We start from the raw sequence: 18,158 nt of genomic DNA, 5'->3' as shown, positions 1-18,158 counted from the left end.
ACAAAGAAAATGTCAAGTCACGATGCAGAAAGGATCAAATTTATGCTTTTTGAATAAAGTTTTTTTTTTCGAAAAATTCGCCTTTCTCCCACATGGCATTACCAAGCACAAAACCCGAGGTGAACTAATTTCGCATACCCACAATTAATATGGGTTTTCTCATCCCTCTCACATACTAACCCACCCAAAGAAAATATTATTGCAGATTCCTTCGATTCGCTACTGAATAAAATCAATCATCTGCCCTCTGCTTCTTTCAGAAACCAAAAATAGAATAATAATAAAAACGCATTCCGCACCGAACGTTGAATTGAATCAAGTAGCTCCTAGCTCCTTTGTGTGTCAGGAGGAAAAAAAACATCAAGCCAAAAAAGAATCCTAATTCCAATCCCATCCGGTCTGTGATCCTTGTGAGAGAACTCTCCGTACGATTGCAATTGTTATTTTTTTTTTCCTCTTCGACCCCAGACCGTGCAGAGAGGCTCAATTCTTCGATATAAAACTGATATCACCTGTCCAATGTATGTATGCTATGTGCATACCCTTTGCCGAGGTCCTTCGAGCCGCGACGGGAGTCGTGCGATCCTGTGATCGTATCTGGAGCGAAACTGTTGAGTTGAGTTGAGAACAATGGTGAAATCCTTTTTCTTCTCTGTTTATTTCGTCTCCGGGATGATGCGGGTCAAAATCCAGTAGCCTTCGGTGGGTCCTTGTCCTTGATCACATCATTTCATAGCGCGCACATAGGACTGGGAGAGGATAAAGGAAACCCATTACATACCGGTCGGTTATAATTGCTATTGTCGCTTACTCCGCTAATGCGGAAATTCTCCGCCAGGAACGCTGCTACTTTTGTGTCCGACGCTGGTAGTTACGGGCTCGTTAATCCTCTGCAGGATCCCGCGCATGCTGTGAATTTTTTCCTTCTCATCTGTTGCAGATTGGTGCAATTTGCGATCTAGATTGCAGTGCAGGACATTCGAACAAAGCGTAGCTAGTTTTTGCAGAGGGTTTTCAACTTTTAAATACCCCATATTATGCCGTTTTTTCACCTTTTATGTTATGTCAATGTCAACAACGTTGGCTTCTTTGGGTGGGGGAAATCATAACTCTAACTATTTTATTTAATAATGGCTGAGGAACTTAATTTTTTTTTTCTTTTTTTTCACTTTCGTACCTAATCTCGGTCCAGGCTCACTACCTCCAAGTCCAGCAGACAGCGGTGTTTCCGATGTGGACAGCTCAAGCAGCGGTGGTCAGCCTGCCTGCAGCGACGAACTCAAGGCCCGCCTCGGAATTCCACTAAACGCAAACAACAACAACAACAATGGTTCGAGCAGTAGTAACGCTGGCAACAGCAACGTGTTGCTGTCAGGTTCCACCGGTGGCGGGGGAACAGGCGGAGGAGGTGGCAGCGGAGGAGGCGGTGGACTTCCCCCGATCAATGCGTCATCGTCAACTTCGCCGACGTCATCCGGCTCGTCTCTTCCCCCCTCGGTGGCTCTCTCAGCTGCGGCGGCAGCAGCGGCTGCCACTCAGCAACATCTACAGCAGGCTCATCTACCGCCGGGAACTTTCCTGCGACCTAACTTCTACCATCACAGCTCACCGCCCCTCAGAAATATCTGGAACCAGCGGAGTGTACCCCGTAAGTACCTACTCACCTTATCACTGCGTTACTAAATAAACCTAATCATTGCTGCGGCTATGGGAATATGTGCATAATCAGTTATCAGTCGGTGCAACGGATAGAGGGACCGATCAGTCAATTTTTTCTTGTTTGATTTGAAGATCTAACAGTTGACAACACGATAGATATGTTTTTTTCAGAAATAAGCAACAAAAGTAACATGGGACAAATATGCGTAGAGCAGCAGTATAAATTCCCAGCAAAATCGGTAAAAATTGATATCATCACGATGACTTTATCGAGCCAGCATTGTTTACCCAGACACTTTTTTTCGTTCAACCCAAAACATCCGCTTCGCTTCAAATGCACTACAGTCTGGTGCGTTATCAATTCTCCCCCCGAATACAGCTGGACGAACATGTGTCTACCAAATCCGCAAGGCAGACAAACGAAGCATCAAAAACTAACAAGGTATCGATCACGACTGATAAGCCGGGCGCTGCAGCGGCAGTGGTTCTATTTTCGGGCAGGCAGCCATATCTAACCGCAGTGCGCGCGAAATTGCAAACTTTTTATCGCCCAAGTCCAACGCCGCGGTTGGCCTTGAACAGGCAACCTAGAAAGGCGTCCCGGTACTTAAAAATTCATTGCACTCTTGTTTACTACTCACACACATACACTCTCTATTACGATGCGCGCATCCCAGCTGCTAAATAAACCCGCGTCTGTCTCTGCCACGAATTGCGTCCCGCGATGACAGCATTAGCGATGATTATTATTAGCATACCATCGCAGCATCTGTGTGGCTAGCTGCTAAAGCATCATGTCAGGTCAAATGCATCAACCGCATCCCGGACTGTTGTTAACCCCGCACGCGATTGTGGAGTGCAAGGAGCAACCTGTGCAGCAGCGGAAATTTGACTCGGGCGGATATTTGACAAACATTAACGGAGCGCAACAACAAGATCGGCGGAACCGTTTTCACCGAAGCCGAATGTAAACAGCGCGCAGCGTCGATCGCAGCAAGCTGACAAGCAACGATACACATACAAGATACGGACCCGAAAATAAAGATCCCGTCATTTTGACAATAATAGAAGATTAATCTTGTTCGTCTGCCTCTCTCTTTCGCACTCTCCGCCAAACGAGAATTATTGAAAAATTGCGTTGTTTTCGCCTGATGACGGTTAATGCGTGGTGAGAGGACAAAACGAACAACACAAAAAGTGTGTGGAATTCAAGCTCTTTCCCCCCGAAAAAATCGGAGTGCATTTCTGCTGTCGTCAAGCCCCTGCTTAACTTCCTCATTGCTTTACGGACTTGCTGTTCAAATTATAATGAAAAAAAGAACCTACAACGAGCGCGATAACAATTTAATTTGATAACAATATTCGGCGAGTAAGAAGCGGGAAGCGATAAGCTCAAAAATTGCATACGTGACGCCCGCCGGTTAGTACTCGGACTGATGCACATTAGTGGCGAAAAAAGTAGGGTGATGTATCATGAGTGGAACAATCTTTCGTTCAAAACCTAACGTACGTTTGAAAACGTAAATAAACAGATTTTCGGTAGTGAATCAACTGAAATATTTCGACGTTAGTAATGGTAAATTTTTTGCAGAAAAGTCAATCAGATGCGATTTGGGTAGTCTCACTTCTGAGAAGATGGACTACCTACGCTACGACAATCCATACTGCAGTAAATGTCCGCTTTGTTGAATTTAAACTTGATGTACGATGCTGTTCAAGTAGGTATGACTTTCACAACCTTCAAACTGAAATTGTTATGAAATTCATTGCTCTTGGAATAATGCTCAAAGCAATTCCAATAGAAAAATACTGTGCTACAATTCATTTGGTCACAGCAAATCGAAGTCATTCATGCAGTGATTTATGCGGATTCTGATTCTGATCATCCTCCTATAACTTCTTCCATATCCCGTGAAACTGTTTTAAATTCCACTCTGTGTTCAATTATCACAAGGCCAATTAAGGTCGATATCGTACCACGATCAAAGAAAGCTTGAATTGTGATATTGTTTTACAAAATTATGCTGACATTGACAGAGCATTAGATGATTTGTTCAGTTTGATTCTCCATACACGGAACTTATCAGTTTCTAAGGCTAGAGTGAAATTTAATACACCAAATATTGACAACGAACTTCAACTTCTTATACGTTTGAAGAGCATACGGAGACGTCAAGATCAAAGAACTCGTGATTCTGCATTGAAAGTTATTTTTGAAAATTTCGAAACGTAAATCAATCATAGATTCTCTCTTGCGAAATATAATTCGGACTAATAAATCTGAAAGCTATTCCACTGGCAGTGCTCTTCTAGATATACAAACTAAACTAAACTACCTATTCAAATGGTAAATCTGATAGATTGCCTGTTAGCGCAGGTGTACCTCAAGAAGTATTTTAGGCCCAATCTTATATAATATTTTTACTTCTCATCTTCCTGATTAACCACCAGGATGTGAGGTATCTGTTATGTGACGATAAAAACATTTCCGTGAGAGGAGATAGGACAAGAGTTTCGTCTCTCGAACCCACCAACAATCACGTTGTTAAGATGAACGGTGTGTCCTCAAATTGGTCTGATCAAGTTAAATACTTAGGGCTAGTCTATGATAATAATCTTACTTTCCAGGAACACATTGTCATATTGAATATCCATTAAATTTTCATTCCTGTAAACTAGAAAGATAGAAATGTTTTTTGCTATAGCTCCATGTGATATATTATTGGTCCACTCACGACACATCACCCTACTCTACCGCCCCGAAAATTAGCGAACCTATACATTAGAGAAATGACAAGACACTCACCGTTAAGGCAACTGTCAACATCAAAACGGGCGAGTTGTATCATTTTGCATTGCCGTTATCCGTTTTGATGTTGACAGTTGCCTTAACGGTGAGTGTCTTGTCATTTCTCTAATGTATAGGTTCGCTACCGAAAATAGAACAGGATTACCGAGGCGAGAGGGCAAAAATGTGCAAATGATTATTCTTTATTTAGGCTGCAAGAGTGCCAAATCAGGAAGTGCACCGTCTAGCTGATAACGGCGCTACTTTGTTTGTCGAACGTCGCCTGCCAGGACCCCACAATGGAGCCCATTTTTTGCAGTCTATCACGTTTCATGCTTACGCAACACCAGCTGGCCGCGGACTTTCGGGGCGGAAGCTGCGTATGGCGAATTTCCCCAAACAAGTACTTGACAATGAGAAAGTGCACAGCCTAGTGTTTATTTACCCGGTGCCCAGCCCCGGTTACACTGTGCACAACCTTGCACGGAAAGAACCTAACCTTGCAAAGCTAGTAAGCAACCACAGCGCGGGCATTGTTCTTTGCGGAATCATCAAGAATGTTGCAACACAACAAATTTGTTGTACCTATTTCTTCACGGTGCACTCTTTTTCCGCTTTGCCAGCAGCAGCAGCAGTAGCAGCAGCATAGAGAACCTTTGCTGAAGGTCAACTCTACAGCGCGCAAATACCGAGTAACTAACTAGTGTTTGCGGTCGTATGGTTTTATGTGGTTTATGCACCATCGCTGCCTGCAAAAAAAGCACATGTTCATGACGGCTAGTAAACAAAAAGGTACTCGTGTTGTGGAACGCTGATCGCCCGAGTTTAGCCGGTAGAGACAATTCATCCACACCGGCACGAAGGGTTTCCCGGCTGTACATGAAGAGCGCATGGGGGCTGAAGTGCGGTGCAGTTTATTGCAAAACTTAACTCTTCCGGTCCGGTTTGAGGCCCGCTTCGGTCCGGTATGTAGGTAGAACCCGTACCCACAGAGAGCACAGCATGACGGTTGAGGGAAATCAGGTTTTACGCAATCACTAGAGCCCGTAGCCGGCCAACAAACGGCGTGTACTACAATGATGAAAGAGATTCTTTTGTCTACGCGCCCACGATTGCCGGTGTGTGCACCGAAGCGGAAGTACTCGACAATTTGAATGGGCCGTCATCGAGTGAAGCGGACATCATCTTTCCCAACTTTTTTTTTGTACAGGTGTCGAGTTTTGTTGAGAAAATTGTCATGTCTTTAATAGCCGTTAAAGCGATTTGAATAGACCCTCTCTCAGTTTGCTACCGTTGAAGGGTTGAAACGACAAAGAATTTGATTTATTTCCTATTTTGGCAGCCCTAGCCGTGGTGCCGTGGAACGTGGTGAAATGCACCGGACGGACACACGCACACAAATTTACAGCGGCGCTTCATTAGGAATTCAACGCCTTGCATCATCACTCCGATATGGATTTCCGCTGGTGACAAAAAAAAACTCTAGGATGCACCGCACATCTCTTCTTTATGGCGCTTCTCGTTCCATATTTTTTCCCTAACCGGCGACGTTTCCGCCATATCGACGCAGAACAAAACGCCGCCTGTTATGCACTCGATAGGGTTCATCAACCTACTGCGGAATCCGTGCTTCCTTCCCGATGACTATTCCGTGACGCTGAATAAGCGACTGGCGACCGACGGCTTGCGATCCGTAAAATCGCCAAATTGGTTCAAATTAAGTAATCACAAAAGCCGTACACTTTCGTGAAGCAGGAAAAAAACGAAGAAAATAGATTGGATGATCTTCGGTGCTGCTGCAGTCGGGAGTTTCCATTAATAACAGTTTACGACCAGTGTTCGCGTGTGTGTGTTCTATGTGCGAGAAAGAACACCGCATCTTCTGCAGCTGGGGATAAAGAGCGAGTTAAGCGAAAAATTGCCAAAATGACAGTTTTATTTACGTCTTTCAGAAAGTGAGTCGAGGACTGAAAGCAGATTCGAACAGGGGGAATGGAAAGAGTCATAAAAAGGCAAGACAACTTGCAGCGTTTTTTTTTTTTTCGCGCGACTTAATACCAATATTGCCTCACATGTGCACCAGTGCGCTTGCCAGTTTGCCACATGATAGTGTGGGCGGACCTTAACGATTTCTCAAATTAGCTCTTTTTTCCGCGAAGCCAACGTCTTTTTTTCGCTTAATCTGCTGAAGATCTCTTGTCTTTCGTGTATCAGGAAGAAAAATGCATCCTCTTTCGTCGACGATTTTTTACAGGCCCAAAATCTCACTCACACGGAAGCCATTTTACCAACTCGCAACCAGACGAACACATTTTCGCCACCTACGACTTCCTGCTTAGCCCATCTTTGCTGTCCACAAAACTTCGTCGAGTTGCCAAAGATGGATGCACCGAGAACTAACATGCACCATATTTGCCACGAAATGTGTCAATAAAACCGGCCCATCAATCGTTTGCCTTTGACCGCCAGCAGCTAGTGTACTCACCACTCACTTCTACCCGGTGCAATTATAATAATTCCATGATTTAATTAATAACAATATCGATACTGACACGAGCGACGCCCTGCTTAAGCGAAAACGTACACTTAACCTGCGTGTCAACGCTTATTCTTCAACCTGTCCACGGGTAAATGATTTACTAGTCTAAACTTCCTTGTCCCCGAAATTAAATTCACCGTGTAAGCGATCGTGCTTTGTTTACACGACGACACACGGCGCGGCCATTCTAGTAACGCCAAAAATTAGTTCCATTTAGCGTGTCTCGCATTGCGTTCCACTGCGGCAATGCAAGAACGGTTTTTTCCTCCTCTTTATACGAACCATCCATCACTTTCCGGGAAATCAATTTTCGCCTTCCTGCAAACGGAATGTTTTCTTTTCTCGTTTTCAACACCCATTTCTATTGTGTTCTGTGTGTCTCGTGTAGAGCAGCCTACTTGATCGACCGGCACACAAGTGCAAAGAAACCATAAACACCGACCAGATTAGCTCACCACCCTCGACGCATAATGCTCATTTCCGGCTTCCTAGTTCGGGAGCTCTGCCTAATTCAATTAGACGCAGCACGTAATTGCGAATGTCGTCGTCGTCGCCGTCGTCGTTGTGCAAAAAAAAAATAAAACAGCAAAGCCATTCGTGAGGTTATGTTAACCGGCAATCCGCTCATCAATGCGGAAACGAACAAGCTTTTCCAGTCTGGCTCCTACACACTCCGATTCATCCGATTCGGCATCGGATTTCTTCCTTTTCTTTCCCTTAGTTTTCAGGCGACAATGTTCTAATCAAACGGTTGAGGAAGGGGGGCCGCGATTTCTTCCATCAAAACCAGAACCGTACCCTGACGTGGTGAATTCTTTCATTTTTCTCGTTCCACACCACACAACAACACAAAACGGCAGCCAATAAATCGGACAACCGGCAACTCACACATTCTGTTTGTTTGTTATACATTTTAGCGATAGATGCCGCATTCCCTTGTTTCTGCCTACGGCCAGCCGTTTGCGTTCTTGCCGTTCTTGGGCGCCCTGGGTGGATTAGCGGGGAGCAAGCAAAAGGTGGGCGCAAAGGCGAAATAAAAGCAAAACAACAGCGCGCTATTCGCGCAGATACACATCCACACATACCGATAGAGGTATACGACAGTACGGCAGCAAATAGTCAGCCATTGCAAGCCAGCTGCATGTGTACCGTTTTGTTTTGACGTGACCTTCAAAATATGCACCAAAGACAAAGTGTCGATGACCAACGGGTTCGCTCCTGGTTGTTGCTTTTTTCTTGTTATTGTTGTTGTTGTTGTTGTTGTTTTTGCTGCTGCTGCTGTCGAAGTGATCATGAACACAATCAAGAACTGAACTCTCAAAAAAAAGGTCTCGCTGTGATAGGAAAAAGGAAGAGTCGCGCAAAGAAACCGGTTTGGGTCCGTCCAAGCTCGAAACATAGAATGTGTAAACTTTCGAGCTTATCAGGAGCTGGGCTCCAAAATAGAGTTTCGCAATGTACGCAAGCTGGAGGACGGATTATTTACACTCGGTTTTTGAATAAAAAACAATGATTCAGCCTAGTGATCGATATTGGACTAGGTGGAGTTCAAAATTTTCAGAACGGAGTCCAATTTTATTTCAATCAAACTGTTTACGATGAAAATCACAGACAGAACATTTTCTAATCGCAATATTCTTGCAAACAGAATTATTCTTCTTTATTAAACATTAACTTATTTACAAACTTTGATTCTACGATGGACAAGAAAATCGACAAAATTGTTTTAGGGATTGCCTTCAAAAGTGGCAATCTTCAAGTTTTACTTTCGTTCATAAGTCTATAAGCTCTATCCGATGGAAAGATATTACACTCTAAGAACCATCGTTGAAGGCTTTGTCATAAGTTTTCACCTAAAATAGCGCTTTACAATAAACCTTTTGTCTCCAGATTTCGAACAAGATTCCGCACTGGACTTTGAAACTGTGTCGATTTATAAACAGCTGGATCCGCTTTCGTTGAAATAATTCCATCGAACCACCAAACATCAAACTCCAACTTTAAAATCCTCCCCGCACTGCAGTTCCTATCTAGCTGTCAATCTAAATTGTCACAATCAACTGTTGACCCCATCTGGCGTCGTCCTATCGTATTGCATCACGCGTGACGTCAAGCAAACAATCAATTTGATAAAGTATGAATTGACAAGTCTACACAAAAAAAATAATACAGAAATAAAAAACAATCATCAAGTTCCTCGAATGAGCAGCTGAAATCTAATCTTGCTGCAAATGCAATTTGATAAGCACCCTCGCCCTGTTTCTCTCGCTTCTTCTAGCTGCCATTTTAACAGCAAAATGCAAATGAAAAACTCTTGCGAGATAAGTTTCTTAGCCTTTGCCGGCTTCCTGCCGATGTACAGCTACGTGATTTGAATCTTTCGGTAATTGAGTAAAACACAAAAAAAGTCAGTAACTCGCTTGCAGCGATATCCTTTGTTCGGTGAGTCCCGAAACTAAGCTCAGCTCAAGGTGACACCATGCAGTCAGCTACACCTGCACAAGAAAAGTGGGAAATGGAGCAAAACTTTTCCTGGCGCAAAGTAAATAATGCACACAGACTTTCCCTCTCGCTTGCCATCTCCCTTAAAGGCAAAGCGGACGAAGAACCTAGAAAGCGGAAAGTACGAAACTCCTCCCCTCTTCGACTCTGACGCACACTCACGGTTCGCTTCTGCCTTCCCTAAACTTATATGTGCGCTCCGTCTCTCTCTGTCGCACTCGCCCTCTTGCACAACCGCGTGCGCCTTCGATTCCAATAGGAAAAGTTCTAACAATGGCGTCGTCATCGTCCCCCTAGAACACTGACCTACGAACGTGCCGAACCGTGCATCGCAGCAAACCACAAAGCGCCCCAGCAGAATTGCGTCACTCTTTCGTCAGATGGCAGCACCCCTCTACAACAGCGGCAACGACGGCTTCAAAAATAGTTTATTTCCACATAAAATAACCACTCTTTAGTACCACGCTTAAGGCTCACAAGCTGTAGACAGCGGCCAAAGCTTAGACGTTGATGACGACTGCAACTGAACGAAGAGGAAGACGATTTGCAATCTCCGGTCCCTCACTTGTCCCTCGTTCCTCGACTGCACTTGTATGTAGGCATTAGAGGATTGATGCGAAGTGGATGGGAGCCGCTGCTGAATATTTATGTACCAAGAGCAGCAGTAGGTATTCGTGGATGGGTTTTCCGGTGCACCCCGGCAACCGATACGACCACAGGTCTTAGAACGGCGAAGACATAAAACAACAATAATCACCGGGCAGGGCACATGCAGTTTGCTTGCTGCGCTCTGGTGCGGCCCCACCGAGCTCGTAACTATTGATGCAGAAATATGTGCATAGCAGGTTCATAGACGGCAATAAATTGATAAATTTCATCCGCTGAACAGCAAAACTACCGGTCGATTTCTTTCAGTGCATGTGTTTAGACGATAGAGGAAAATAGGCACTCCGTTGTTTAGTTTATGTACTTTTAGTGGCACAATCCGCTGGGTGATCGCTCGCTAGAAGGTCACCTGCTGGGATTCGCGGGGCTTCACTAGCCTTAGAGCTTTAGGAACCACACGGATATAGCCCTTAGCAGTATATTACCAATAAAAAAAAGAAGTGCAAACTGGTACACTAACACCAGTGGCAGAGATGTCAGCGCGCAGACCAACGCTACGGAGCAACTATTATCCAATTGAAGTCAATTACCCCCGATGAGCTGCGTCTCTATTCTTCAACCCATTTCGACTGTTTACCTTTCCGGTACGTGGTTAGCAAAACTCGGATGATTATTCATCGAGAGTAGCAGCTGCTGCTTCTGAATCAGAACAGATTAATTACTATCCAACGCGCATTTTAGCTGCTTCCATAGAACATCTTCCCGAGTGGCAGAATCTCATAATACTCCAACGAAGATAAAAACCAGTCAGTCCTCTCCCGTAGGACGCAGATTAAGATAATGGGTTTTATAAGCCACAATCGCAGCCGATAAATACTGCCACACTGTAACAACGGTGGCCATTAAGCGTTCGCTGATCACAATGACCAAGTTCTCTCCGGCCGACGGTGAGGGATTCCACGTTTTGCCACTGTCAGCCAAGAAATGCAGCAACTTCAACCTGTAAGCAAGGAGCAAAAACCTAACCATTTGAAGGTCATACCTGACGGAGTCTGTTTCCTGGTCATTGGCTGCGCAGTGCAGCACCACCGCAGTACTGCATCTGGTATCGGTGTGTGTAGAGACAGACCCAAGCGATCCCGTGCAGCAGTCCTCGTGTCTGGCTTGCTCAATAAATTCACTCTGCCCCAGCCCGCGTCGGCCTCAGCGAAACCGATAAGTGCATACGAATCCCGGCCCTCCACTCCCTCAGGAACAGGAACCTTCCTATGCTTTGGGAAGATTCACCACTTGATGTTTGCATCCTAATGATGCTTTTTGACCTGCAGACAAAATGAGACGGAATGAGTGTGTGTGTGTGTGTGTAGATGTGCAACTCGAAGGCGCGGCACGAACGGCTGATGCACTCACCGGTTTTTTTTTTCTTTTAATTCTTACGTGCTCCGTTCCTTGCAGTTTTTAAGGTGCCTACTCCTGACTGACTCGCGGGATGCATTTTTATGCAATTCACTCGAACCGGCAATTTTCTCGTTCATTATCCTTTGCTTCCTTTCCGGTGTTTTGTGTACACTAGAGAGCCGTCATACCTGCACCACGTTAAGACGTTAAGCTTTTCCGTGGTATCTCGGTGCTGTTATGCTGCTGGGAGAGAGACCACGGCAGCAGACGATTACGATTGGTTCCACCTGAATGGCGATTAATACTTTTAAATCCTTTCCGCGGCCTACTGTGCGGATTGCGGAGTCTGTTTTTTTGCATGTTTTCGAAGTGGCAGGCAGTGCTTTATTTTTTTGTGTTGAAGATATGAACATAATTATTGGTTGGAAAATTTCGGCTTGGAAGCGAAAGGATTGCCTACTGAACTTGGGCTTGACTTTTGCCAATTTAGCTTTCGATTATGAGTGGCCATTACAATTGTCTGCTGTTTCAATTCACTACAATGGTAAAGCTTGATCAACACGTAAAGGTTTATGGTGTTAGTTGAGAGTACTTTTTTTCTAAACTCGTGATGATGTTTTATGACTACTCAAGCCGTTAAAACTAGTTTTATTATGTATTGTACAATGGAAAATTGTGCATTTCTGCGGGCAATTTATTCGCTATAAAATTCGGTAAACCCTAAGTAATGGATGCTGCAATTATGTGCGGACCACAAGAAGTCATACAAATTTGTTTTATTCGTTCGGTCCAGATACTGAACAATAGAATCGAATAAATTTTAATTTGCGCATCGTGGAAATACCAAAACTGAATAGACTGAGAAAAAACACAAAATCATTAAATTATTAGCTCTCAGTGCTAGTAGAATAAGATTTTAAGAACACAAAACGCAATTTATTTGAAATTCAAATTAAAATCATGGCAAATCTTATTCAAATCCAAAACAAATTATTCCAAATTCAATGCAGTTCTAATCCAAATCCAATGTTCAGTTTATCCAGAATTAGTTTAATCCTACCCAAATACAATCTTCAATCAATCCAAAATAAAAAAAACGCGTCTGGATGCGGTATTTTTTCTAAATCTGTATCATATTCTCAGTTCGCTTATATTTCGCTTCTCCTGCTGCACACATTGTCTGCCTTAATGAACCAAAATCAAATTTTAGTCCAAATTCAAACAAAATCCCATCCAACGTGAATCCGAATCCAAATTCATTTCGAAATTAATGAAAATGCGAACCAAATCGAAAACTAAACCAATTCTGAATTCAATTCAAATATAATCCAAACCTAATACGAATCCAACTTTTTTTTTCTGTATGGGCTTCCTCACTGCGACCAGAATCGTAGATCTATTGTGAGATATGCCCAGGTGTCTGCTGTATCCCGCACTTCTGTTAATAGCAATACCTCTATTGAGAAGTGGCATGCTTATTATTATTGTTCAACAGTGCTTGTGTGTAATATGTTACTCTTCCTTACACGCTTACTGTTCTACTATACCGATACTCGTTCCTCTTGCCAAACATCACCAATTATAATCCCCTGGAGAAGTTTCGTCGTGCGTCCTTCTGGCCAGTTTTATTGATAAGAGGGACTTATTTTTTGTTAAGAGGAAGTCACGCAAAGGCATTTGTAGATTTCAGCGTAAAGGAAGGGTAACAAATCCAACTTGCATTCGAATGAAATTTACTCCAAATTCAATAAAAATTCAACTCAAATCGATTCTAATACCTACCAATGAAAAATCCAACCCAAATCAAAACCAATCCAAATCTAAACCAATCAAATTTCAATTCAAGAATCAACCCGAATCCAATCCAAATCTAATCCAAATCCAATTCAAATCCAGTCCAAATCCAATCCAAATCCAATTCAAATCCAATCCAAATCCAATCCAAATCCAATCCAAATCCAATCCAAATCCAATCCAAATCCAATCCAAATCAAATCCAAATCCAATCTAAATCCAATCCAAATCCAATCCAAATCCAATTCAAATCCAATTCAAATCCAATCCAAATTCTATCCAAATCCAATCCAAAAACAATCCAAATCCAATCCAAATCCAATCCAAATCCAATCCAAATCCAATCCAAATCCAATCCAAATCCAATCCAAATCCAATCCAAATCCAATCCAAATCCAATCCAAATCCAATCCAAATCCAATCCAAATCCAATCCAATCCAAATCCAATCCAAATCCAATCCAAATCCAATCCAAATCCAATCCAAATCCAATTCAAAACCAATTCAAATCCAATTCAGATGCTATCCAAATACAATCCTAATACAATCCAAATCCAATCCGAATTCAATTCAAATCCAATCTAAATCAAGTCCGAATCCAATTCAATTCCAAACCAAATCCATTCCAAATCCAATCCAAATCCAATTTAAATTCAATCCAAATCCAATCCTAATTCAATTTAAATCAAATCTAAATCAAGTCCGAATCGAATTCAATTCCAAACCAAATCCATTCCAAATCCAATCTAATTCCAATTAAAATTCAATTCAAATCCAATTCAAATTCAATCCAAATCCAGTCCGTAACCAATCTAAATTCAATCCAAAAACAATCCAAATCCAATCCGAATTCAATTCAAATCAAGTCCGAATCCAATTCAATTCCAAACCAAATCCATTCCAAATCCAATCTAATTCCAATAAATTCAATTCGAAACCAATTCAAATCCAATCCGAATCAAGTCCGTATCCAATCTAAATTCAATCCAAAACAATCCAAATTCAATCCAAATCCAATCCGAATTCAATTCAAATCAAGTCAGAATCCAATTCAATTCCAAACCAAATCCATTCCAAATCCAATCCAAATCCAATTTAAATTCAATCCAAATCCAATCCTAATTCAATTCAAATCCAATCTAAAGCAAGTCCGAATCGAATTCAATTCCAAACCAAATCCATTCCAAATCCAATCTAATTCCAATTCAAATCCAATTCAAATCCAAATCCAGTCCGTATCCAATCTAAATTCAATCCAAAAACAATCCAAATCCAATCCAAATCCAATCCGAATTCAATTCAAATCAAGTCCGAATCCAATTCAATTCCAAACCAAATCCATTCCAAATCCAATCTAATTCCAATTAAATTCAATTCAAAACCAATTCAAATCCAATCCGAATCCAGTCCGTATCCAATCTAAATTCAATCCAAAACAATCCAATCCAAATCCAATCCGAATTCAATTCAAATCAAGTCAGAATCCAATTCAATTCCAAACCAAATCCATTCTAAATCCAATCCAAATCCAATCCAAATCCAATCCAAATCCAATTCAAATCCAATTCAGATGCTATCCAAATACAATCCAAATACAATCCAAATCCAATTCGAATTCAATTCAAATCCAATCTAAATCAAGTCCGAATCCAATTCAATTCCAAACCAAATCCATTCCAAATCCAATCCAAATCCAATTTAAATTCAATCCAAATCCAATCCTAATTCAATTCAAATCAAATCTAAATCAAGTCCGAATCGAATTCAATTCCAAACCAAATCCATTCCAAATCCAATCTAATTCCAATTAAAATTCAATTCAAATCCAATTCAAATTCAATCCAAATCCAGTCCGTATCCAATCTAAATTCAATCCAAAAACAATCCAAATCCAATCCAAATCCAATCCGAATTCAATTCAAATCAAGTCCGAATCCAATTCAATTCCAAACCAAATCCATTCCAAATCCAATCTAATTCCAATTAAATTCAATTCAAAACCAATTCAAATCCAATCCGAATCCAGTCCGTATCCAATCTAAATTCAATCCAAAACAATCCAATCCAAATCCAATCCGAATTCAATTCAAATCAAGTCAGAATCCAATTCAATTCCAAACCAAATCCATTCCAAATCCAATCCAAATCCAATTTAAATTCAATCCAAATCCAATCCTAATTCAATTCAAATCCAATCTAAATCAAGTCCGAATCGAATTCAATTCCAAACCAAATCCATTCCAAATCCAATCTAATTCCAATTCAAATCCAATTCAAATCCAATTCAAATCCAATCCAAATCCAGTCCGTATCCAATCTAAATTCAATCCAAAAACAATCCAAATCCAATCCAAATCCAATCCGAATTCAATTCAAATCAAGTCCGAATCCAATTCAATTCCAAACCAAATCCATTCCAAATCCAATCTAATTCCAATTAAATTCAATTCAAAACCAATTCAAATCCAATCCGAATCCAGTCCGTATCCAATCTAAATTCAATCCAAAACAATCCAAATTCAATCCAAATCCAATCCGAATTCAATTCAAATCAAGTCAGAATCCAATTCAATTCCAAACCAAATCCATTCCAAATCCAATCGAATTCCAATTAAAATTCAATCTAAAACCAATCCCAATCCAATCCAAATCCAATACAAATCCAATCAAAATCTAATACAAATCCAATCCAAATCCAATCTAAATCAAATCCGAATCGAATTCAATTCCAAACCAAATCCATTTCAAATCCACTTCAAATTCACTCCAAATCCAATCCAAATCCACTCCAAATCCAATCCAAATTCAATCCCAATCCAAATCCAAATCCTATCCGAATTTAATCCAATTCAAATCTGATCAAATTTAATCCAAATACAGTAGGCAGGCAAACCCAATTCGAATTCCAAATCCAATCAAAATTGAGCCAAATCCAACCTAATCCCTATTCAATACAAATCTTATCCAACTACTGTATTTACGTTGTTGGCAAACGGACCGTATACCGGTCTAGGGTCGATTGAAGTAGAGATATCCAGCTTCTGCTGCCGGGAGGATCAGCGTCCTAACAGCATGGTATTCGCCGGCGAAGAATTCCGTTAACAGTCTCAATCTGAAGAACAGGATACTGTAGAGCACTTTACTTCGATATTTGCATCAATCTAGTCGATGACCCTTCTTGTGAATTGGGCATATGAGGCCTTTCAACCAGTCGTTCGACGTTGGTTCATCCACCCAGATCCTCAGTATGATATGGAGGATCGCATAGTATAGCCACTCGCTTCCCATTTTCAGAAGTTCGGCCCGAATACCATCTTTTCCAGCGGCCTTGCCGTTTTCAGCTCACTAATCGATTTTTCAAGCTCTTCCCTTGTTGGTGGCTTATTCTTCGCTTATAATCCCTCATCTATTCCTATTTTGCCCATCTTGCTTCTTACTGTTCAATAGCGCCTGAAAGTGTTCAAATCCTATCTTTATCCCATCCAAATTCTACCCAAATTAAATTCTTATCTTTCGAAATACAAGAATAAGGCTACTTCTTTACCATTTTTTTTAAATTATACTAATCGACAGAAGCGAAAACAACTGTTGCCTTGAGCTTTACTCAAAATAGTTGCCGTAGAAAGATCATAGCTTTTTACCTCTCCTGTGAAATTAGGTGCCTCTAGCCAGTGTGAAAAAAAACTTATGTCAAAATGTCGAATAGAAATTACTCGCCGGGTTCATCGTTTAAACGTTATGTTCCCGAGAAAACTAATTTATGTCCCTAAACAAATAATGGTGACAAAATAAATTCACAGGAATTCAGGAGTGCTTTGTGATAAGGTCGTAAATCTGAACATAAACAAAACGAGTGAGAGATGATTTGTGAAGTACAAGGAATATAACTCTCACTCGTTTTGTGTACGTATAGACATACGACCTTATCACAAAGTACTCCAGAATTATTAAAAAGCTATTACCCTTTTTATTTTCTAGTTTGAGTTTTACCAGTGCTATTATTACGTGATTTCTTCGGGATTTACCTAATAGTTTATCTATGTTCTCTTCAGAGTTTTAATATTTTTACTCACGAAATTTTTGAGTTTTAGAAATGTTGAACTTATTTTTGCTAAATCATTGAATTAATGTTAAATTAGTGGATTTATATCATATATGACGTTTAGTCTAGCGTTTAGTCATGCAATATTTTCAACCCCAATCGCTACCGATAATTAGCACGTGATTCTACTTACCCACAGAAGCGTGCGTGCATCAATTCGTAAATCAGCAACATCGACTGCAACGATAAAAGCTCGGAAAAACCCTACTTTTGATTGTTTTGATATATATATACCCACTACCCACCGAATTGACGGCTCGTAATCAAGGAGAGAAACACTTGCTCGCAATCAACCGCAGCCAGCGAAATTTCCTTACGGTAGCGTAGCTTTTAGTCATTTGTTTTCGTCCGTCATTGCTCTTCCGAAAATAGTCGCTTGCTATCAGGCTGAAACGAAAAAAAAAGTTGATAATTGATTCAATTGTTTCGCAATGGTCGCGGCTGGAAACCTTACCTTCGCTTTTGTGGTGAGTACAACAGAGGCTGCTCTTATCTCACCACGAAACGAGCACAGAATCCATGCATAACCTTAGTTCTCAATAATAACTATTTTGGGTAGTAAAAATATTACGTGACTTGTGTGACTATTTTTATCATAATCAGTTCCGTCAAAACAAAACGCGCACTGTTGGCAATCACTCTTTCTGATAGACGGCGCGTGGGTTCATTGATTGCTTCGATCGTTTCCCACCTATCGCACGATAAAAGCGATGCACTCTGAATATATGCAAGTTAAGCCCCCCTTTCCTGTTCGTAACGATAACAGCAGC

General features: G+C 41.3%; 1 protein-coding gene across 2 annotated transcripts in view; it reads left to right on the top strand.

Annotated features, from left to right (window-relative positions):
- LOC129720952 (ecdysone-induced protein 74EF-like) overlaps positions 1-18,158 on the top strand; it is a 92,519-nt gene that overhangs the window by 57,175 nt on the left and 17,186 nt on the right. For both annotated transcript variants that reach the window (XM_055672913.1, XM_055672915.1), the window contains one exon: positions 1,193-1,648. In XM_055672913.1, coding sequence (XP_055528888.1) covers positions 1,193-1,648 — 456 coding nt within the window. The remainder of the gene's footprint in view (positions 1-1,192; positions 1,649-18,158) is intronic.

The sequence above is a fragment of the Wyeomyia smithii genome, chromosome 2, assembly GCF_029784165.1.
Source record: "Wyeomyia smithii strain HCP4-BCI-WySm-NY-G18 chromosome 2, ASM2978416v1, whole genome shotgun sequence".
Lineage (NCBI taxonomy): Eukaryota > Metazoa > Arthropoda > Insecta > Diptera > Culicidae > Wyeomyia > Wyeomyia smithii.
Note: the sequence above shows the minus strand (reverse complement) of the source record. Positions and strands in the feature narration are given on the sequence as shown.